Source organism: Microtus pennsylvanicus, chromosome 2, assembly GCF_037038515.1.
Source record: "Microtus pennsylvanicus isolate mMicPen1 chromosome 2, mMicPen1.hap1, whole genome shotgun sequence".
Lineage (NCBI taxonomy): Eukaryota > Metazoa > Chordata > Mammalia > Rodentia > Cricetidae > Microtus > Microtus pennsylvanicus.
The window spans coordinates 107,357,795-107,381,120 of NC_134580.1; the positions used below are offsets into that span (position 1 = coordinate 107,357,795).

General features: G+C 42.5%; 1 protein-coding gene across 1 annotated transcript in view; it reads right to left on the reverse strand.

Annotated features, from left to right (window-relative positions):
* Window positions 1-23,326, reverse strand: part of LOC142844346 (uncharacterized) — a 38,878-nt gene that overhangs the window by 4,083 nt on the left and 11,469 nt on the right. The window contains exons 6-10 of the mRNA XM_075962690.1: window positions 22,609-22,725; window positions 3,069-3,185; window positions 1,163-1,195; window positions 1,013-1,074; window positions 257-347 (exon numbers count right to left, since the gene is read on the reverse strand). Coding sequence (XP_075818805.1) covers window positions 317-347; window positions 1,013-1,074; window positions 1,163-1,195; window positions 3,069-3,185; window positions 22,609-22,725 — 360 coding nt within the window. The 3' untranslated portion in view covers window positions 257-316. The remainder of the gene's footprint in view (window positions 1-256; window positions 348-1,012; window positions 1,075-1,162; window positions 1,196-3,068; window positions 3,186-22,608; window positions 22,726-23,326) is intronic.

A 23,326-nucleotide genomic window follows, 5' to 3' on the forward strand; every position in this document is an offset into this window, starting at 1 on the left:
CCTGCATTTTGGTCATGTTATCCCCCTAACATTCCACTACAGGAATTTTAATGTAGAGAGAAGATATTATCTCAGAATGAATCTTTTACCACATAAACTGAGTATAAAATCAAAAATTTATGTGAAAAGGGTCTCAGTTATGTGGAAGGACACTTAAAAGAAATCCCACACTAGCTCAGAACTAACAAATAGACGGTTATTTATTTAGGGGTCACACAAAATCAGAATCCTCTGCTGGAACAGACATCTTCCTTACCTTTAGGACTCCACAGATTTCAGTGCTGTTCGCAATAGGGACCCTCCAGTTGCCTCGGTCCTAGTGTCCTCTTGCAGCAATTGAAAAGTAACTGAGATAGTGAGCAGAACAGCCTTACTGGAAGAAGTGTGTCACTGGGGCAGGCTTCGAGATTAAAATCCTCCTGACAGTCCCCACTAGTTCTCTCAGCTTCATGATTATGGTTTAAGATTTGAGCTCTCAGCTTCCTGTTCCTGCTTTTTGTCACCTTGCTGTACCCACCATTATATATCCTAACCTTGTGGAACCCTAAGTCCAAATAAACTCTTTCTTCTATCAGTCGCTTTGGTCTTGGTGTTTTATCATAGCAACAAGAAAGGAACTAAGATAGCATTTTTTTTAGTTAATTTTTTAAAACTTAATTAACATTTTTTCCATTTATTTTACATATCAATTACAGTTTTCCCTCCCTCCTCTCCTTCTGTCCTGTGCATCAAGTCCCTTCCTCCTCCCATCCCCCCTTCCCCATCCACTCCTCCTCTGCCTCCATTCAGAAAAGTGCAGGCCCCCATGGGCTTGAACAAAGCAGGGCACATCAAGTTGAGGCAGGACTGAGCTCCTCCATCTGCATCATGGCTGGTTGAAGAAATCCAGCATGGGAAACAGATTCCCAAAAGCCATCTAAGCATCAAGGACAGGTCCTGGTCTCACTGCTAGGAGCTTTACAAACAGACCAAGGAACTAGGACATTTAGGGGTCTGGAGCTTGAGTTCTTACCTTACTTTTATGCTGCGGGAAAAAGGCAGTGAGGCACAGCCATCTTCCCTGATGAAGAGAGCCTGCACAAAATCAGAGGGTCAGATTTCCCTGAAGGGAGCTGACATAGGGAACTTACTCTGAAAGTACATCATCAGAGAGAGTCTATACCTCACATATCCGTGGGGTCAGCCCAACAGAAGCCTGGATGACAGAAAAAGAAAAACATTACTGTTCACTCTGGGCAATGCCCCTGCCCTCCTCTTACCCCCAAACACCCGGGATCCTGGACCCCCCCAAACACAGAGGAGGGGTGTGTGGGCTTAGTGCTAGCTAGCCACTATAGAAGGACGTATAAAACTTGAGGCTGGCACTATCAAGAGACACAGATGAGAGGCAGATTATTACCATAAATAGATAGGAGAAGCTGGCAAACTTAGACATGTGCTTTCCTGCAATGAACTTTATCATTTTCCACCACTAATGTGGTCTCTTCTAGATCCCTACTGTGTCTAGATCCCTAGATACAGAAGCACACACAAACACCCTCTGCAAAACTGCAAAAATCCAAAGAAGTAGGTATTTCCTCTATCTCATAACCAGAGGCTTAAGGTTTTATCCCTTTTGACCTAGTAGGATTTTTTTTTCTTAATTTCAAATGTCTGAAACCACACTAACCACAGACAAAGGGAACAGTGAGCTGTACCCAGAGAAGTGGGCTATTTTTTCAGATTGTTTTTATACAATGTTATTTGTCAACCAGTGCTCAGGTCATCTCACTAGCATACTTCTATATCTTCTAGGTTGGTTTGTTTGTTTTGTTTTGTTTTTTCGAGACAGGGTTTCTGGAGCCTGTCCTGGAACTAGCTCTTGTAAACCAGGCTAGCCTCAAATTCACAGAGATCCACTTGTCTCCACCTTCAGAGTGCTGGGATTAAAGGCTTGCACCACCACTGCCTGGCTAGAAAGGGTATTCTTTTTTTTTTTTAGTTGTTGCAAAAAAAAAAAATCCCATTTCCCTCCCCCTCCTCGCACACATTACCCCTTCCCCCACTCCCCTCCCCCTCTCCCCACTCCTCTTTCCCTCCCAACACTCCATTTCCCCCTCCCTCTTGAGAATGAAGAGCAGTCTAGATTCCCTGCCCTGATGGAAGTTCAAGGTCCTCCCACTTCTATCCAGGACCAGGAAGGTGAGCATCCAAACAGGCTAGGCTCCCACAAAGCCACTTCACATATTAGGATCGAAACCTAGTGCCCTCGTCCTTGGCTTCTCATCAGCCTTCATTGTCCACCACGTTCAGAAAATCCGGTTTCATCCCATGCTTATTCAGTCCCAGTCTAGCTGGCCTTGGTGAGCTCCCAATAGATCAGTTCCACTGTCACAGTGGGTGGGTGCACCCCCCGTGGTCCTGACTAAGGGTATTCTTAAGGAATGCTATCCCCTTAATTTTATTTTTATTGCTGTTGTCTGTTTTGAGACAGAGTCTCAGTGTGTATCCCTGGATGGCCTGGAATCAAAGATTTGCCTTGCCTCTACTACCTTCAAAGATTAAAGGGATTAAAGGCATGTGCCACCATACCTGGCATTATCCCCTCAATTTTCTGTGATTAAAAACAACTTGCATTATACTCTACATTTTTAAAAGCCCCCAGCAAAGCTACATCTCTTGCTTTCTTCTAATACACATAGCTTTGAAAGCTGAACACGGCATTCTTATCCCTGTATAGCACTAAAATGCAGTCCAGGTTTAACCCCAGTCAAATTGTGAAGCTTTATGTGATGAACCTGGAAGTAATACATATATCCAGTGGGATCAACAAGGACTCATTGTCAAAGGGAATCATGAAAGTCTAGTTTTTCAAAGTTTCACAAAGAGAGACTAATTATACAAACTTTACTGTTCAGGTAAACTAGTAAAATGCCATTGTTAAGTATAGGAGAGGGTCACACGCATGCCTTTAATCCCTTTAATATTGATTATGGAGGTCATGCTCCATATCACAGTGGTAAGGACAATGTAAGATACAGGTTTGTTGTGACATTAGGAAGATAGTTCATTCCAGTGCTAACACTTACTGGAGTCCCCAGCATGGTATATGTCTTCCCAGAGCCCGTCTGCCCATAGGCAAAGAGGCATATGTTGTAACCTTGGGCAGCTCCAGACAGTACTTCAGTACCCAAGTCCTGGAACACCTGTAACAACAAAAGTAGAAAGCTTATTGATCCATCTTCCCACAGCACATTGAAAAAATACATTAAACCTAAAAAAAAATAAAATTAAAATATTGGGGCTAGCGAGATAGTTCAGCAGTTAAGAACACTGGACCTCAGGTTCAATTTCCAGTACCCACATGGCAGCTCACACCTGAACTGGTCATTTGTAAGAATCACTTCAGCTTCACAAGAAAAGATTTTAAGGGAAAATTCAAATTGCTCAAATATTCTTAGGTACCTACTGAGTACTAGCCTCATTTTTTGTTTGTTTTAAAATACGTTTCCTAGTCCTTTTTCTTTTCTTTTTTTCCCCAAGACAGGGTTTCACTGTGTAGCTCTGGCTGTCTTGGAACTTGATTTGTAGACCACTGCCCAGGGCTAGTCCTTTTAAAAAGGATTTATTTTCATCATCTGCATGTAGGTGCATGTAGTATGTGGAGTATGTGCACACGTGTGTGAGTGCCTGGTGAAACCAGAAGAGAGCATCAGAGTCCATGGAACATAAGCTACAGGCAGTTATGACTACTTGGTACAGGCACTAGAAACCAAACTTAGGTCATCTAAAAGAGCAGTAAGTATCTCAAATGGCTGAGCAGTATCTCAGCCCCAGTGTTCTGTAGTCTAACACAAAAGAGCCTAAGGCAGGACAAAGATAAAAAGGCAAAAACCTGCTCCTCCTGATACACAGAGAAATGTTCACTAAGGCTAATGAGGTGGTTACAGTGAAACACTGCTCAAGAAGGTGACTCATGGTCTGAAGACCCCACAGGACCAGCTAGAAGTTAGAGAGAGCTGTCCCTGACAGTCGCTCCTCTGACTGCTCCTGATAGCTGGTAGGTTCTGCTGGACAATCGCTTCATCTGTGGTCAGATTTTGTGACTAATTCAGAAACCACCAGTAATCCTCATGTGGCAACTGCACTTTAAGTTTCTAGGTTTCCTGAAATTTCAACTGAACTCTGCCAGGCAGCATCCTAACACTCTTGACCACCGATGCTGGTCTTGGTGGGAAGCAGAACCCAGTTTTCCACCTCGGAGCCCTTTCACTTGCTGGCAGCTGGAACAATGACACACACAAGGAGGCTGCCAAGCAGGTAGACAGTCCCATTTGACTTCCCGAAGAAAGACACAAAAGCAGAACAGCAGATGACAAGTTCTCCAGGAGTGCCCAGCACAGCGGCGGAAGTGTCAACTATGGCGCTTGTGCCAGCCTACTCTGTGTGGCACTGCCTGCGATTCCTGCTGCCGCGGGGGCCCCAGTGCTTTCCTGATTATTTTATTGACTTCCCTTTCAATTCTGTGAAACATCTAGTATGGTTCCAGATTGTGGTGTGCACCTAGTCTTGTGCTTCAAAGTTGGTGATCCTAGGCAAGTTCCTTGCATTTTGTAAACTCCAGTTTCTCCAGCTGTAAGATGTCTATCACACAGACTGCTGTCACAGGCGAAACTGGGGGCAACCAGGTAAAGACAGGAGCTAAGTCAAGACTACATCGTCTCGTATTCCAGCAGCTCCACTTAGGCTTCTTGGCCGTTATTACTTCTGTTTGCTTTTTAATGTGTCCATGGTCTAGGCAAAAGGCCAAAAGAACTCAGGGTGCTGTGAAGACTTGAGCTCTGTTCAAGAGAGATCCTTCCCATGGTCTCTCTTGTAGCTCTCTCTAGTCACACAAACTATGTTAACAAAGTTAAAAATTGGGAGAGGTCTTGCTTGCCTCCTAAAGTCTGGCCAGGTGACATTCCTTGAGTCTGAAGAAGCAATATATTTTGCTGCATTAGATTAGATGAATTGACTACCATTCATTCACTATTTGAAATATCCTCCACACACTCCAGCTTCCTGGGGCAGGAGGTGAGAACAGAGGTGGAAACAGCGAAGGGCCACATCTAAATCTAAACTTTATTTCTGCCCTGTTGCAGAATTGTTCATACTACCACTCTGCTGTGGCAATAAGGTTTACCTTGTATTCGAGGCCAGAGCTAGCTAATAGCTGACCAAAATTAGCCATAGAGGTTTTGGAGGACTGAGGATATATAGAGAGACATGGGAAGTAGTAGAGAGATGCTTAGAAAGATGTGTGTTCTTTGGATTAAGGAAGGAGACAGAAAGGAGGTCACTAGTTACTTCTCTGCCCCTGATCAATCTGGTTCTAACCCCATATCTGACTCGGGAGTTTTTATTAATAATAGAATAATTTAGGTAATCGTTACTACCCACAGTTTATGCTCAGCTGAGCAGAGTAAAGAGAGAGAAAAAAACCAAAGATTGTTACTTCGTTCATGTCCTTATCCAAATGCCTATGTGTTCTCTGAAAGTATCACTGAAGAAAGCACTATAGCTGATGATAGAAGAATATCAACAGGATCAGGGCTCCAGTCAAGAATGATGGAGACTAAGACACAGTACCACAGCTGGGCGGTGTTGGCACACACCTTTAATCCCAGCACTTGGGAGAGAGAGGTAGGCAGATCCCTGTGAGTTCAAAGCCAGCCTGGTCTACAAGCGCTAGTTCCAGGACAGGCTCCAAAGCTACAGAGAAACCCTATCTAGAAAAACCAACAAAAAGATACAGTACCCACTCCTCAAGAGCTGGTAGGCTTAGCTCATCAGAAGATCCTGGAAAAGCCACAACCTTAGAAAGAGGAAAACAGGGAGATAAGACATGTTCCACTCCACCCATGTTAACACAATGAGACATAAGCCATGTCAGGGGAGCAGCGGGTGACAATTGGGGTTCGAGGTGTCAGCCCATCAGTAGGAGACTCTCTGGTGGGTGAGGCAAGGCCCTGAGACTACAGACTCCAGGATGTCTTTTGATTCTCTTGTGCCTTTACATGTTGCTGTTGCTATCTTTCTCTGGTGTGAATCGGGTGTGGGGAGATGCCCTACTGCCTGTAATGTAATGTGTTTATCTCATGGAAACATCCTGCTCACTGGACATTTTTTACCTGTAGACTATAATAAAAAATGACTTCTCTCTAACAGATACTGTTTAATTGATAATAATAATGTTACATTATACAATATATTATATAATAATATTAAAAATACAGAGTTGTGATAAATAAAAGTAACTACAAGGAAACGTCACACAACAGGGGTCTATGTAAGGGGTCACTTAAGGAGCTGCCTAGATCATAGCTCAAGTTAATGATTAAGAGAAACAGTTGAGTCCCAGGAACCAGGCTGGCTCAAAATCCTTTAATCTTAGAGCTGAAAGACTCTAATGCCAAAAGACATAGTCACGGGTCTCGGTGTGCATCATTAGCTGAAACAAAGCGTTTTTACCTGTACTCTGTAAGAAATTTAACACAGTCACTGTATGGGGTAGATATATTGGATTGAACAGCCGTATTTCAGAAGTACCTTCATCTTGAAGAATCCTTGTAGAAAACAGTGAATGTTTTGCCAAAGGGTCCTGTGGCCATCCTATGACTTTGGTCACAAGACACCTCAGGTACACTTGAGGCTCTTGTATTATTGTGTATTGCACACAATGCATAGTGAATGACTAGAATCATGGAGGCATGTGATGGTCTTCAGTAAGATGTGCAAATTTAGATTAGGGACCTTGGTATGAGGAAATACTGTATAACAATCAATAAATACGTCTTTGTATGGCTGTTTGGGGTCCAGTCCAAGCCCAGTCCATTCCAGTTCAGTCTATCAGAAGAGGCTGGACCTTTCTGCTGCTACATGGGCCTTAAAAAATACAGAAGAATAAAGAAGGAAAGCATCAAGAGATTGAGTGAGTGTCTTTTTCCTTAACACCCTCAGACAGAAAAGTCTAATGTTGTGAATTGCCCTTTGAACCCTGTGCTGCTTGGAGGCTGGTCCCCCAGGCAGCAATACTATAGTGGCATTTCATTTGTATTTTAATAAATAAATGTTTGCCAGAAGATTAGAGAGTAAAACAGCCTCACTGTTCAGCCTTACACACACCTTTAATCTCAGTAGCCACACTAGTTGCAATAGAAACTGGGTGGTGCATGTCTTTAATCCCAGTGGTGCATGCTCTTAATCCCGGCCCTAGGGAGGATTATAAAGTGGGAGGAGACAGCTCTCAGACACAGTCTCATTCTGAGATTCCTGGAGGCAGGATCGCCATTTTTGGATGGAGGTCAAAGTAAGAGCCAGTAGCTGGCTGTTTTGCTTTTTGGGTCTTCAGGTTGAACCCCAATTTCTCTGAGTTTTTATTAATTGTGCCTCACAATATGACATCATAGTCTAAGAGTTAAGATAAATCACTGAACTACAGTCTGCCGCAGACACCAATTAAGAATAGATAGGTGACTTCCTTTATTTATTTTTTAAGAATTCAAGTAATGGAACATATATAATGCACAGCACTATAGACCTTGTTCTTTTTTCCTCTCCCTCTCTCTCCCTCCCTCTCTCTCTCCCTTCCTCCCTCCCCCGCTCCCCCCCTCTTTCTTTCTTTCTTTCTTTCTTTCTTTCTTTCTTTCTTTCTTCCTTTCTTCCTTTCTTTCTTCCTTTCTTCCTTTCTCTCTTTCCTTTTTATTTTGTTGTTCTAAATAGGGTTTCTCTGTGTAACAGTCCTGGCTGTCCTGGAACTCACTCTGTAGATCAGGCTGGTCTCAAACTCAGAGAACCTGCCTGCCTCTGCCTTCAGAGTGCTGGGACTAAAGGTGTGTGTCACCAGGCCCGGCTCAGACATCCCTTTCTCAAATCCAACCAGAATCAACAACACTGCTGACAATTTCCTAACAATGGTTCATCCAAGCATAGGGGCGGCCTACATATTCCTAGAGGGATTTGTCACTGATAAGTTGCTTTGGTTTGTATGGGTTTTTATTCTGTTAGCTATTATGTTCTCTAACCAAGTGGACTCATAGCAAAAGTAATTGTAAAAAGTGCATATGGACCCAGCAGTGTTAGTGCACGTCTTTAATCCCAGCACTCAGGCAGATCTCGGCGAGGTTGAGGCCAGTCTGGACAGCAAAGGCTGTTACACAGAGAAAGCCTATCCTAAAAACAAAAACAACAACAAAAAAACCATATAGTTCCTGGATAGCTTTGTGTCATCTTAACACAAGCTGGAGTCATTTGAAAAGAGGGACTCTCAACTGAAAACAGTGCCTCCATAAGAGCTGCCTGCAGGCAAGTCTATAGTGTATTTTCTAAACTATTAATTGGCATGGGTGGTGGCATCCTTGGGCTGGTGATCTTGGGTGCTACAAGAATGCAAACTGGGCAAGCCATGAGGAGCAATCCAGTAAGCAGCCAGCAAGCAGCCAGCACTCCTCCATGACCTGCATCAGCTCCTGACTCCAGGTTTCTGCCTTGCTTGAGTTCCTGCCCTGACTTCTCTCAGTGATGAACTGTTATTTGTATTTTAATAAATAAAGCTTGCCCGAAGGTCAGTGAAAAGCAGCCACACTAGTCAGCCATACAGACCAGGCAGTGGTGGCACACACCTTTAATCCAGCAGCCACACTAGTCAGCCATACAGACCAGGCAGTGGTGGCACACACCTTTAATCCAGCAGCCACACTAGTCAGCCATACAGACCAGGCAGTGGTGGCACACATCTTTAATCCAGCAGTTACACTAGTCAGCCATACAGACCAGGCAGTGGTGGCACACACCTTTAATCTAGCAGCCACACTAGTCAGCCATACAGACCAGGCAGTGGTGGCACACACCTTTAATCCAGCAGTTACACTAGTCAGCCATACAGACCAGGCAGTGGTGGCACACACCTTTAATCCAGCAGCCACACTAGTCAGCCATACAGACCAGGCAGTGGTGGCACACACCTTTAATCCAGCAGTTACACTAGTCAGCCATAGAGGCTGCATAGTGGTGGTGCACGTCTTTAATCCCAGCACTAGAGAGGAATATAAGGCAGACGAGGACTGGTTCTCTTTCAGTCTGAAGATTTCAAAGAGGTAAGAGCTCTCTAGTGGCTTGGCTGCTTTTGCTTTTCTAGTCTTCAGGTGGAACCCCAATATCTGTCTCTTGGTATTTATTATTCATGCTGCAGAAAATGACTCAGGAAAAACCAGAATGGAGCCTTGAAAATCAAGTAGGTTGTGTAACAGAAAAGATGTCTAAACTGTATAAACAACTGTGTTACACTGTGAGGGATTAACTTAATGGAATTTGGAAAATCAAATACATGAAGAAAAAGGACTCAAATGTTAGTGCAAGGTAAACACGCTTATTTTCTTCCACTAAGCGCGCTGCATTCTTTAGATGACAAGGCAATCACGTTCAGCCAGAAAACTATCAATAATATAAGACAATTAGACAGTACAAAAATGAAGAAATCACCGATAACCCTTCAATCACAAAAAAATAAAAACTGAAATTGTGGATGACCCAAAATGCAATAAAGATAATAACCTATTGGTAAAATACAGCAAACATGGACCACAGTAAATTATGGCTTCATCTAATTACAGAGAAAGGTCTAAATGTATTTTAACCTATAGTCTTCCTACAAATTAGGGGAAATGGGGTGGGAGGTGAGTAGAACTTAATTAATAGACAAACCATTAACTCCACACAAGGAAATTTTTTTTTACACAAGGAAACTTTTTAGAAACAAAGAAAATTTTGTTATGTGTAACAACATGGATGAAAAAAGAAAAAAGGTATTTTTCTCCACTTACTATTCAAGGTTCATCTATGTTGTTGCACAGATCAAACTTTATAAAACACCATTTCTCAGCACGTATCTCAACCACCCAGACAATATTAAAAGTATGTTGGTAACATAGAGGAAGAGGGAGAAAGGAGAGATAGGTAATGCTAAGAATGTCTGAAAAGGCCACATATTATTTTGCGAGTGCATCTTAAAATACTAAAGTAACATGTGTATGTGTGTGTGCGTGCACATATATATACATATACATACATACATACATATATATATATATATATATATATATATATATATATATATATATATATATATTAAATGGAGTTACAGCACACCAGGTGATAATGTTCCTTTTGACCACACAGTTATCTTCTGAAGAAACATGTTCATAATATTGAGTTGAGCCAGATGAGAGTTGTGAGCAAAGGCCAGGGTGACAGAGTCTGAGTCATAGTCTTAGTGCTTCCAAAACTTTCCCCAACACAGTATTTATTTAGGCATAATAACATCACAGCTGGGGAGAAAGGAAAAACAAAACCAAGCCAAATAAGCATTGCCTTCCTAGCCTTTAGACTCTTTGTCCCTTCTTTCCTTTGTTCTCAAATGGAACTGTCCCTCCACCACTGCTCTCATGAGGATAGCATGTAAAACAGTGGTCCTGGGAGTTGGATCCCTGGCTATAGAGATTCTCTGGGTTCACCATCACGAGAAAACCCTAGGCAAGCCCCTGAAGTACTAGACAGAGGATGCTCATTTAAGGCTGAGGCTCCGACATGGCATCCACAAGCAACACAGTGCACATAAATGAATGTATAACAATGGACTGAATCCGGTATGCTCACAAAATATATGCAGAATAAAATTACATTATGGTTGTTCAGTAGTTTTCCTTTAAATCCTGAATTCCTTCCCACATGTTTGATGCTCGTTAGAGTCTTGCATACAGCACTGTTTCCAGTGTACTCAAAAGAGCTCCTCAGCATTGTTTTCAATGGGTTTGGTCCAGCAGCACCAAGACATAGTCAAGTAGGACCAAGCTGTTTCATATCGTTTGAGCTGCAAATACTTGTATAGAAGGAAGCTGGAAATATGGCTGAGTGGTATTCACCAGACAAGGCCAATGTGAAAACTAGAGTTTGGGTTCTCAGAACAAAAAAAGCTGGGTGGGTGTGGTAGACCACCTGTAATGCTAGCACGTAGAAAGGGAAGAAAGGGAATCCTCAGCTAGACTAGGCAAAAAGTTGAATCCAAGTTCAGTGGGAGAGACTGCCTCAGTATGTAAGGCAGAGAGTGACTAAGGAAAACACTGGAAATCAACCCTGGGCCAGTGTGCACACACAGAAAGAGACACCACAACCACACACACATGACCGTGAACCTCCATACATGTCTGCACACCACACATACACATACACCGGGGAAGGAAAACAAGCCTAGATGATTGCGTCTATGTGGAAAAAGTTTTCTGCCAATTATGCTGCTAGGAGCATATTTTCCTGTTTTTAATCTTGTTTAGTCTAAAGGGTCTCACGAGGCCAATGTTAGCACTGGAGACACAAGCGAACTGGTTTTATACTTTAGCAAGGCCAGTTGAAGCTCATCTCATTTTTAGGTTTGGTTTAAGAGATTAATTGTTGTGATGACCTGTGGGGTATCTGCCTCAGATATCCCACTTACAGTACAACTTCCTGACTAAAGCCATAGTCCCCTCCCCCAGCCTTAAAGCCTTTGCAGAAGGAGCGGCTGCACGCTAGTCACAATTCCTCAACACGCTGGCCTCAAGTCACTTCTTCCGCTTCAGCTCTCAGACTTCAAGTCCATCCCAAACTATACAAAACTAACTCTAGTTTAACACCTATTTATGGAACAAATGGAGGCTGAGGTGGGGAGATCTCAGTAAGAGGCCAGCCTAGGCCACACAGGAGAATTCTGTCTCCAAACCAAAACAAAAGCATCATATATATTAAAAGTCTTCTGGATTCATTCTGGAGGACTTGCGTTCGTTCCCCCTCTGATTTGAAACTGGACACCCTAGGGTACAAGACAGATGAAAGAGAACCTACTTGGAAAGACAAGAGCCAGGAGTGCTGGGTTATACTAGGAAGAAAGCACAATGAGCTAGTGCAGGCCTGGAATCTCAGCACCCGGGAGGCTGAGACAGGAAGATAGCAAGCTGAAGGTTTATCAGGGTTATATAATGAGTTCCAGACCAGCCTTGGCCACACACTCAGACCCTGTCGCAAAACTCAAAGAAAGAAAAGAAAGTAGCACAATGACTACATTGTGACACAGATCCTAGTCGCCTGTGGGAGCATTCCAGCTACACTTCAACACCTAGCCCCTGGGTCACAAAGGAGTAAGTAGCATTCTCATTCACTGTTATAAAGTACAAACTATTGTCTCTATATCACAGAATACTCAAGTCCACTGAAGTACTCAGGTAATTTAGGATAAAACATCCTGATTGCATCCATAGACAAACACTTGCTCTGGTTACAGAACTAAAATCAGGTGGTGTTCTCCACTTCTCAGAAAGAGAGGAGTCACTAAGCAGGCCTGAAAATAACATGTCCTTCATTCATGACCGTTGGTTCTTTCTACACTACTGTAAGACTTAACAGTCCAGTATCTTCTAAATGTCAGATACTTCATTTCACACTTCAAATATCAGAGGGCATCATAGAGTGAGGAGATGGGGCAAGTTCATACAGCACTTAGGAGAATCTAGTATAAAAGTCAAGACTTTGAGGCAGCAGACCTGGGTTTAAATCTAGGTTCCACACTTTCCAGGACTGCCATGGAGAAGAAATGATATAACAGAACTTAAAATACCCAGTCTACCTAGAACAGGGTGGCCCTCAATCGGTTTGTAATCCTAGCATGAGGGTGGCAGGGGCAGGAACAAGTTTGAGGCCAGCCTGGTCTACACAGTGAGAGACTATCTCAAAACAACAACAGCATTTTAAGAACCCAGGCAAGATGGTACAAGCCTATAATCCTAGCACTTGAAAGGTAGGGGCAGAAGGCTTGTCCACACAGCAAGTTTAAGGCCAGTGTGAGCTACATGGGACTCTGTCTCTACAAAACAAAAGTCCTATTTTCTCCCTATAGAAGAAAGTTGGTTATGAAAACATTTCCAGAATTAACTCTGACTTTTCCAAACCCTGAAACCGAATCACTAAACTTCATGGAATGTTTCCAGATCCTTGAAGAGAAGGAAGAAGTTGTTTACTTTCTTAAAATGGATGTGGACAGAAGGAAAAATCATACCAGCCTGAAACCATGACATGTCTGTGTTTAACATCACCACAAACAAGATGACCAATTTAACATGAGAGGAATAATAGAGAGTAATTAAGGGTTTCTATTCTTGTCAAATTCCATCTCAACAGAGTCGCTGCTTCTCCCAGCTACATAGAAGCTGTATTAATCTTCCTCCTGTGTAAACTCAGTGAGTATCCCTAAGAAGCACCTGTCTTATACCTAAATGCTGAGCTTCAGAAATAAGAGCTGAACAATGAAATGAGAGACAAAGGAATAATCTACTATTTCTAAGAAATGTGTAAGGCAAATGAGCACATTTTTCTGCTTGCTTCTTCCATCCCTGAGGGACAGTTACTTAGGAGACCGTGTATAAACTAAGATAATTTTAGGGCTCAATTCCACATCTGCCTGAACTCCCCAGTGTAGCCTGAGGCATCTTGTTCATTTCCCGGTCAGCCAGGCCTGAAATGATCACACAGAAATTGTATTATTACAACACTGCTTGGCCAATAGCTCAAGCGTATTTCTAGCAAGCTCTTACATCTTAAATTAACCCATTTTTATTAATCCATGCATTACCACGAGGTCATGGCCTAGTGGCAAGGTTCTGGCGGGTTCCCACAGGCATCTTTCTCCTTGGGTGGCTACATGGCATCTTCCTGATTTGTCTGCTCTCCTCCACTATCTGCTTAGAATTCCCACCTTGCCCTATTCTGCGCTGCAATAGATCTAAAGAAGCTTCTTTATTAACCAATGATATTCACAACATACAGAGGGGAATCTCACATCACCCCAGGGTTCTGCCTTTTACAGCTTGAAAATCCATGGGTGCAGTGGCCCATGTCTTTAATCCCAGCTCTGGGGAAGCAGAGGCAAGTGTATATCAGTGAGTTCAAGAGCAGGCTAGTCTAACATATCCAGAGTTCCAGACTAGCAAGGGCTATATAGTGAGACCCTGTTCAAAAATGAAATAAAATAAAAATCCAGACTATGAGTGATGCCTGGACAAACTGTCACTATTGGAATTCAGGCTTTTATTGCATTCAGTCTTTGAGGGAGAGGAAATATAAATACCCCATACTCTCTGCTTCATAGTTGAAAAATACTATCTGTCTTCTATGTCTTTCTGCAGAAACAAGAGAGATTTCTATTGACATTTAGACAACTGAACCAAGGGTCCCCCATGAATCTCGTACATGATATACTGAGGCCAGCCTTAGCCAGATGATTCATACACCTTGGACTAGATGGAATACATTGAATACTTCTTGACATTGTTGGCACAATACTGACATCTACAAAGTTTACATACTAAACTGTGCAATTGACTTACAAAAAAAACCAGTCAAACAGTCGCACACTCACACACACACACACACACACACCTCACACATTTGAATTAAGTTGACAAGTTTGCATCGGACTGCACTCATAGCTATTATAGGCATCTACATGGCCTACAGACTCCTGGCTGAAGGACAGAATGAAACCCAAGAGGGAACTCCCAAGTTAAATTAGTGACTCACATGATGCTCTGAGAAATCAGATCCTCTTGAAATCCAAAGAGCTGAGGTTAAATGTGTGTATGTGTGTGTGTGTGTTACTTTCAAATCTTAGGAAAGAATGTCTCTCTCATTTTTTGGAAGAGAATCTACAGACTTAGGTTCTATCTTATTACAAACTAAGCAATCATATTGTTAATCAGATTTTAAAATGTTTTCATTAGCATATATTACCTATATATAATTTGTTTCATTATGAAATTTTCATATGGGTACATAATATATTCCAATTACATTCTCCCCTGTTTATCTTTCTTGCCTTTTTCCTCTCACCCTAACTCCCTTATACTCCCTCTTCCTAACTAGCTCCCCTTCTAATTTCATGTGTCTGTCCCTTTTTTGCTTATTTTCAATGATTTAGTGGACCGACCGTGCAGTTTATCAGTGGCGATACCACTGAAGACAATGTCTCTCCCTCCCTGACCACTGATAACTGCTTATAAATTCTCAAGTAAGCATGGGGGCCCCGTGAGTCCCTCCCACAACACAATTCTGGCAGGCTCAATGTAGTCCAGCTCTTGTGTAAGTAATCACACCTGCTATGAGATTAAGAGTACAACAGCCCTGTCACGCCTGGATGCCAGTGTCCCACACCCTTCAGCTCCTTTCTCCAGCTCCTACACTCCTTCTGCCCCATCTTCTATAATATGAACAAAAATTTTTATACTTTCTTCCCATCATTGAGAATAACAATTTACCCACCCCTCTCTTTGTTTTTTGTTTTGTTTTGAGATAGGCTCTAGCTGTCCTGGAAACGACTATGTAGACCAGGCTGACTTTAAACTCACAAGAGATCCATCCACCTCTGCCTTCCAAATGCTGGGATTAATATGGGTACATAATATTACATTCGCTACCACACCTGGTATATATCTCCCTTGAAATTCCATGAAAAGCTTGGGTAAAATGTGTGTTATTTTCCACATTGTTGGACTGAGGAAAACTGCTCAATGGACAGAGTGATGGCCATGCAAGTGTGAGGACCACAATCTGTACCCCCAGCACCTCTAACTAAAAAAAAAAGTGGGAGCCAGTGGTGGTAATGCACACCTTTAATTTCAGCACTTAGGAGACAGAGGCAGGCAGATCTCTGAGTTTGAGGCCAGCCTGGTCTACCGAACAAGTACCAATACAGCCATGGCTACAAAGAGAAACCCTGTCTCAAAAAAACCACACATACACACACTAAAAAAAAAAAAAAAGAAGAAAGAAAGAAAGAGAAGAGGAGGGGGAGGAGGAGGAAGAAGAAGATGATGAAAAAGAAGAAGGAAGAGAGAAGGGAGAAGAAAGAAGGAGGAGGAGGAGGAGGAAAAAGAAGGAAGAAGAAAAAGAGAGAAGAAAGGCTGGGAGAGTGTAGTTACCCCTTGTAATCCCAGCATCTGGGAAGCAGAAGTGGGAGAGTCCCTACAATAAACTAGGTAGGTAGATTAGCTAGACTTGGTGAATCCTGGGTTCAGAGAGACCTTACCTCAATAAAACAGTGGAGAACAGCTGAGGAAGGTCAACTTCAGGCCTACATATACTTCCAACACACATACAGACACACACGCCAGCAAATAAGCATACCTTCCTGTGCACACAAACATGCACACATATATGCATACAGACATGTACATCACACACAATGCACAAGTAAAAAAGCATAGTACTTACCACACTGTGATTATCTGTCTCCTCTAAAATAGACACATCAAATGTGATGCTGATTTAAGGGGAAATGTTTGAGAAAGGAGGACCAATCAAGCAAGAGCAAACAAAACCAAGATGAAAACAAATTCTTTCTCCTGTCATCTCTGTAGATATGCTTGCAATTCTAAAAAGGCAATTTTTACTAAAAGTTGAGATTATTTAAATGTATATAAACTGAAAAACAGTTAGACCACTGCATTATAAGTACCGTTCCTGACTTCAAATGTGTGTGAGCAGAGAACTCCTGCCCCAACAGCTGCTCATCACCAGGAGGAAGTTAGGTGAGTTTCCCAAGCAGAACATGCTGGTCCCAGGAGAAATACACAGCTTCAAAGAAGGGTTAGAAAAAGTGTGCACTAATGGATGGATCTAGATAACACCATATTGAGTGAGGTAACCCAGACCCAGAAAGACAAATATAGCATGTACTCACTCATAAGTGGCTTTTAGACATAAAGCAAAGAAAAACCAGCCTACAGGACACAGACCCAGAGAAACTAGACAACAAAGAGAACCCTAAATAGAGAACATACATGGATCTACTACATAGGAAGGTGAAAAAAACAAGATCTCCTGAGTAAGCTGGGAGTTTGGGGCTCACAGGAGAGAGTAGAAGGGGAGAGGAAAGGAAGAGAGGGGAGAAAAATGTATAGCTCAATAAAAATAAATAAAGGAAAAAGAAAAAGCACGTATTTGCTTCTCATGTGCTGTAAGAGAATGGTTGCTCACTGTGCCAGGATCTGAGCGAAAGCACATAAAAACTCACATATCAACTTACTAGGTGGGCAATGAACATAAGTACTTTAACAAATAATTCATCATATGGTAATTCTGAGATATTCACTACCACAATGGTAATAATACACACACATAACTAATAAGAATAGGCCATAGAGATTTTAAGTAGCTTGTTCAAAGTAAGACAGTAAATTAGTATCTGTGCCTATTTCAAATGTGGGTCTAATTTCAGAGTATAAACAGATTAGCATTAGTGCAGATTCACACCAGGGAGAACAGATCAATTTTGATGAAAAGTTTTGGCTGAACATCCAAATATTTTTAATAGGGTATAAATACAATTTTTATCAACGAAGATCTTCCTTAAGAATGGAAAGTTAGGGCTGTGGAGTTGGCTCAGTAGGAAATGTCTTTTGCCACCAAGCCTAAAGACCTGAGTTTGATCCCTGGGGCCACAAGGTGAAAGGAGAGTAAAGACTCCTAAAAATTGTTCTCTGGCCTCCTTATATGTGTGTGGCATAATTTACTTATTTAGTTTTTAGAGATGGGGTTTCTCTGTAGCCTTGGAGCCTGTCCTGGAGCTGGCTTTGTAGACTAGACTGGTCTCAAACTCAAAGAGATTCTCCTGTCTCTGTCTCCCGAGTACTGGGCTTAAAGGTGTACTCCACCACTGCCTGGCAAATAAGTGTAATTTTAAAAAATTACAAATAATAGGAAGCTAGTAACACCAGGGTTATAGGATAAAGGATCATGGAATAAAGACAGATGTGTTCTTTCTCTCTTCTTTGAGACAGGGTCACTTATAGCCCTCGCTGCCCTGGAACTCTCCATGCAGACCATGCTGGCCTCAAACTCATAGATCCTTGGCTTTGCCTCCTGAATGCTGGGATTAAAGGTGTGCACTACCATCCCCAGATCCCGCTCTTACTTTTCTTGTTGCTATGATTAAATACCTTAATAAAAACAACAGAATGGGGGAAAGTTTATTTGGCTCACAGTTCAGGGTACAATCTATCATGGCAGGGAATGAAAGATGGCAGATGCTGAAAGTGGCTGGTCACACAGCATCCAGTCTGGAGGTGGGACACTATGAACACTGGTGCTCACCTTACCTTCTCTCCTATAGAGCCCAGGATTCCTGCCCACAGAATGGTACCATTCTCAGGGACAGGCTCTTCCTACCTGACCGTTATCCAAGATAATCCCTACAGGCCTGCCAACGCCAGTCTGCCAGGTGATTCTACAGCTCATCAATCTGACAACTGAAATTAGTCATCATCACACATTTACCTGTGAATTACTAACATTAACATCTGTTTTGTTTGTTTGTTTTTTGAGACAGGGTCTCAACTGAGTAAGTGGCCTGGAACTTGCTATATAAGCCATACTGGGCTCCAATTCAGAGATCTGACTACCTCTGCCTCCCAAGTGCCAGCACTTGGGATTAAAAGTGTACGCCAACACTGCTCAGGTCCTAGGTGACATTCTTGTTTACATCCACCAATAAACAGTGACATCTTGTTAACATCTGTCTATGAATGGTGACACCTTGTTCACAGGTATCTCTGAATGCTAAAATCTTACTAACCATTATCTATTAATAGTGATACTTTACAGTCTATAGATAGTGACATCTTGCTAACAGCTATCTATGAATGGTGACACTTTGTTAACATCTAAGTCATATATACACAGACACAAGTATGCCATGTTTGAGGTGAGCCTTACTAACTGTGGTGGTTTGAAAGAACATGGCCCCAAAAGGCAGTAGCACTATTAGAAGTGTGTCACTATGTGGGCCAGCTTTGAAGTCTTTTCCTCAAGCTTCACTCAGTGTGACAGTCAGTCAACTTCCTGTTGCCTCTAAGTCTAGATGTAGAACTCTCAGCTCCAGGATCACATCTATCTGCCTGCATGTCACCATGCTCTCCATCCTGGTAATGAACTGAACCTTTGAAACTGTAAGCAAGCCACCTCAATTACGTGTTTTTATTTTAGGAGTTGTCATGGTCATGGTATCTCTTTACAGCAATAAAAACCCCTAAGACACTGACCTATTCCAATAGTAGAAGACTACCTGCACTAAGCCCCACTCCTAGTCACTCTGAGGCCCAGATTTGAAACGGACACTAGTCAAGTTCCCACACCTTCACCAAGCAGTCTTTTTCCACCTCTTTGCCACATTAAAAAAGAAGAAAGAAAGAAAGAAAGAAAGAAAGAAAGAAAGAAAAGAAACTGATGCCACGTTGTAGTAATATGGAGCGGCGGCGGGGTTGCATCCCAACCCCCAAGCCGCCTGCCCGGCTAGCTTATGCCCCGAAATAATTACACAGACACTGTATTCTTTTAAACACTGCTCTGGCCCATTTCTAATCATCTGTGTAGCGCCCCTAGGTGCGCTTACCGGGAAGATTCTAGCCTAAGTCCATCCTGGGTCGGAGCTGGGGCATGGTGTGCGTCTTCCCTGGAGCAGGTAGCATGGCGTCTCTCTTGCGTCTGCTCCCGAGAGGAGAGCTGTCGAGTCTGACCTCACTTCCTCTTCCTCCCAGCGTTCTGTTCTGTTTACTCCACCCACAGGGCCAAACAGTTTCTTTATTGCTTAACCAATGAAATCAACAGATTGATATGACACTCCCACATCACTTCCCCTTTTTCTGTTTAAACAAAAAAAGGAAGGCTTTAACCTTAACATAGCAAAATTACATATAACAAAACAGTTATAAGTAAAAGTTACATCAGAAACATTTATACATATAACAAAATTGACCTTAAATCTCTATCAATGCAAATTATTCATACCTATATCATTTCCCCCTTTAAATGTAAAAGAACATTTATAAACAATATTTTGGGAACATGGGCGCAGTTTTTTCTCTCCAAACTGCTTCCTGCTGAATGGGGGCGTCGTTAATGATTTTAGGGTGTAACCTGTGTGCCAGGTTTATCTCAGTTGGCAGTTGAGCAAGGCAATTTTCTGAAGATGTTCACAGCAACCCTTCAAGAGGACGTGGTCCATCATACCAAATCGGAATAGAAGAAATCCATAGAGTCTCATCCTCTGTGAAAACAAAAGAAGACTCTCTCCAAAGCATCATATCCTTAGACCCAAATTCTGAAATCATACCCTCATGATATCCGTTCTGGTTCCACTTGGCAGCCCATATAATGAAATGTCTCTCTGTACTTAGCTCCTTCACAGTCAAAAATTTTAAAGAAAACACAATGTACATAATCCAGACTCTCTGTGAATTTTCCATCTTTACGCGGCTTATTTTTATTTATATCTATAACTATCTGTACTCTGTCTCTTTAAAGACTTTACTTTTACTTTTTTCTTTTTAAACCATTAACTTTATTCTCTATATTCTTTTTCTTCTCTCTCCCAAGCCAACGTACATTTATCCAACAGTGTGACTCATTTAGTAGTCTGAATCTGTCCTATTGTGAATCAGTAATTTTTTACTATCCAGGAGCAGTTTTGATTTGCGCCTTTAAATCATTAGGCGCTTAAGAATCTAAGCTGAGACATTCCTAGGTTAAGGTTTTGTTTTTTGAGCGCATATCTTTGACCTGGAATAACCCTGTAGACCAGGCTGTCTTTGAACTCTCAGAGATCCGCCTGTCTCTGCCTCCAGGCATTGGGATTAAAGGTGTTTGCTACTATACCTTGAACTCACAGAGATCTGTTTGTCTCTGCCTTTTAGGCACTGGGATTAAAGGCGTGTGCTACCACACCTTGAAGTCACAGAGGTCTATCTCCCTCTGCCTCCCAAGTGTTGGGATTAAAGGTGTGTACACACAACAACTCTCTTCCTTTTTTTGTTTTTTGCTTTAAGAACTTCAACTTTCAGCTTGCATATATTTTAACACACTTTAAACCATTCAGAAATTTTCTCTGTCTTTGAATCTCTCTTTACTGTATATCTCTCTTTTTCTGACCACAAGAGCCTTTAATTTACCAAGCAATATCAGTAGGACTAAAGGTGTGGCTTTGACAGCTGGATCCTTAGCTTTCCAGCCTCATGGCTGATATACAGGCTGTAGCCACATTTATAGCATTTCAAGGTCCCTGCCAGCCAGCGAGCTACAACAGACAACACTCAAATCCTCTCTCGGTAGCCAGCCTTCCTGCCTCAAACAGTCAGAGTTTGCCCTGGCAGGATGGCCCAGAAAGCCAGCATTTTTAAATGGCGCAGCTTTTTTCCTGCTACGGCTGAAAACCGAAAAGCATGTGTTCAGCTTTTCATCAACACCGTTTAAGTGTTTCGTGGCAGGACCTCTTAATGAGCTGCAGGGTTTTGCAGCTAAAGCTGAGTCAGGAAGCCTCTTGGGGCTACCAGGTAGGAGCGGCACTCAGCACTTTAATTCTGAGACTGAGCATGCAGCACAGAAATTCTTTTCATCAAAGTTACATCCAAATCTGACACGCAGAGCACTGCGCAGTCTGAAAACACGTCCCTGTATGGCGGCAGGAATCCGCCATGCTCTTCCGCCTGCCTAAGCCTGATTCTGCCTTCTGCCCAGGAGCAGGCGGGGAGCTCTGAGTCATCGTCACGGTCTCAGAGCACTCTCCTTCCGATCCCAAGCGGGAACACAAACATAAAGCCAGAGTTTGCACTGGCGGCACAGCCCCAGGAAGCAGCGCTTTAAGATAACGCAGCTTTTTTTTCTGCTGCTGTTGCCAAATCAGGAAATCTCTCTACAGCATGCCACCAACAAACAGCAAAAATCTGTGTTAAACTCTCTCTCCCTTATTTTTAAGCCTTCTCAAGTTTTTTGTGGACTCAGTTAGCCACACGTCTGGGCGTCATCTGTAGTAATAGGGGCGGCAGGGCTGCGTCCCCAAACACCCCAGCCGCCTGCCCGGCTTGGCTAGCTTATGCCCCGAAATAATTACACAGACACTGTATTCTTTTAAACACTGCTCTGGCCCATTTCTAATCATCTGTGTAGCGCCCCTAGGTGCGCTTACCGGGAAGATTCTAGCCTAAGTCCATCCTGGGTCGGAGCTGGGGCATGGTGTGCGTCTTCCCTGGAGCAGGTAGCATGGCGTCTCTCTTGCGTCTGCTCCCGAGAGGAGAGCTGTCGAGTCTGACCTCACTTCCTCTTCCTCCCAGCGTTCTGTTCTGTTTACTCCACCCACAGGGCCAAACAGTTTCTTTATTGCTTAACCAATGAAATCAACAGATTGATATGACACTCCCACATCACCACGTATTACCATTTCTCAGATTAAAACATTAGTTTCTAACCAGCATATCATAAAATACACTCATCACCCAGATTCCATGCTAATTTACCTAAGTATCCAGTTATAAAAACTAATGCTATCATTAAAATAACTTTAAACATTCCACAATGTATTTGAGGGTTTTCCTCTCGAAAACCACTTTTCATTTGAGAGTTTTCAAAGTTAAAAGTAGCAGTTAGAGTACTTTAAGTTTGCAACTGTCACAATGACCTTGAAAAGTAAATTTACAGCAAACATTTGTAAAAAGGAGAATAGAGGGAAAATGACATTACCACTTCCTGAGATGCATATTGAGGGTCCTCCGGGTTGACTGACCAATAGCAGTAATCAAAACCAAACGCTACAACCTTCTCCCGGGTGTCTCCAGACCTCTCTGGTCGACTGTTCACCTAAAATTAAACACAGCATCCAGTGTCTTTCCTGTCATATCATTGGAATCTGGACAGTGGCCCTTAATTATGCTCTCTGATGATTACAGAGACCTGGACTATCACTATAATGTTTACGACAGTCACAAAAGAAGAGAGGTAACATCTATCTCCATCTCACTAGGAACAAAGAAAGACCCAGGAACTAAATATGACCATGACACAAGCCTGTGTCTGCGCACAAACACATGAACTACAGGACAGTGCAGGAGAAACAGGCTCTTTTAAAGGACATCTTCATCACTCGCTCTTCCCGAGGCATTTCTATAGAGGAGACTGACAGCATGAGTAGCACAGCCTCTGGGTGCTGCAGATTTCATCACCTTGGAGCTTTCGCTGGGATCCTTCAGGAATCTACCTTCAGTGACTTGGAAATAGTATTAAATGGAATAACCAGGAATAATATAGCTGCTGAACACAGGGTAGGGCCAAAACGTGGAACTATGCTGAGCCCTGGGTACTGGGTAGAATGGCTGGCATTCTTCACAGACATGCCTAGTCTTGGTATTTAAACTGTGGCACTCAGGAGTTAATGATCTTCCTATGATAAAATGCCTTTTGC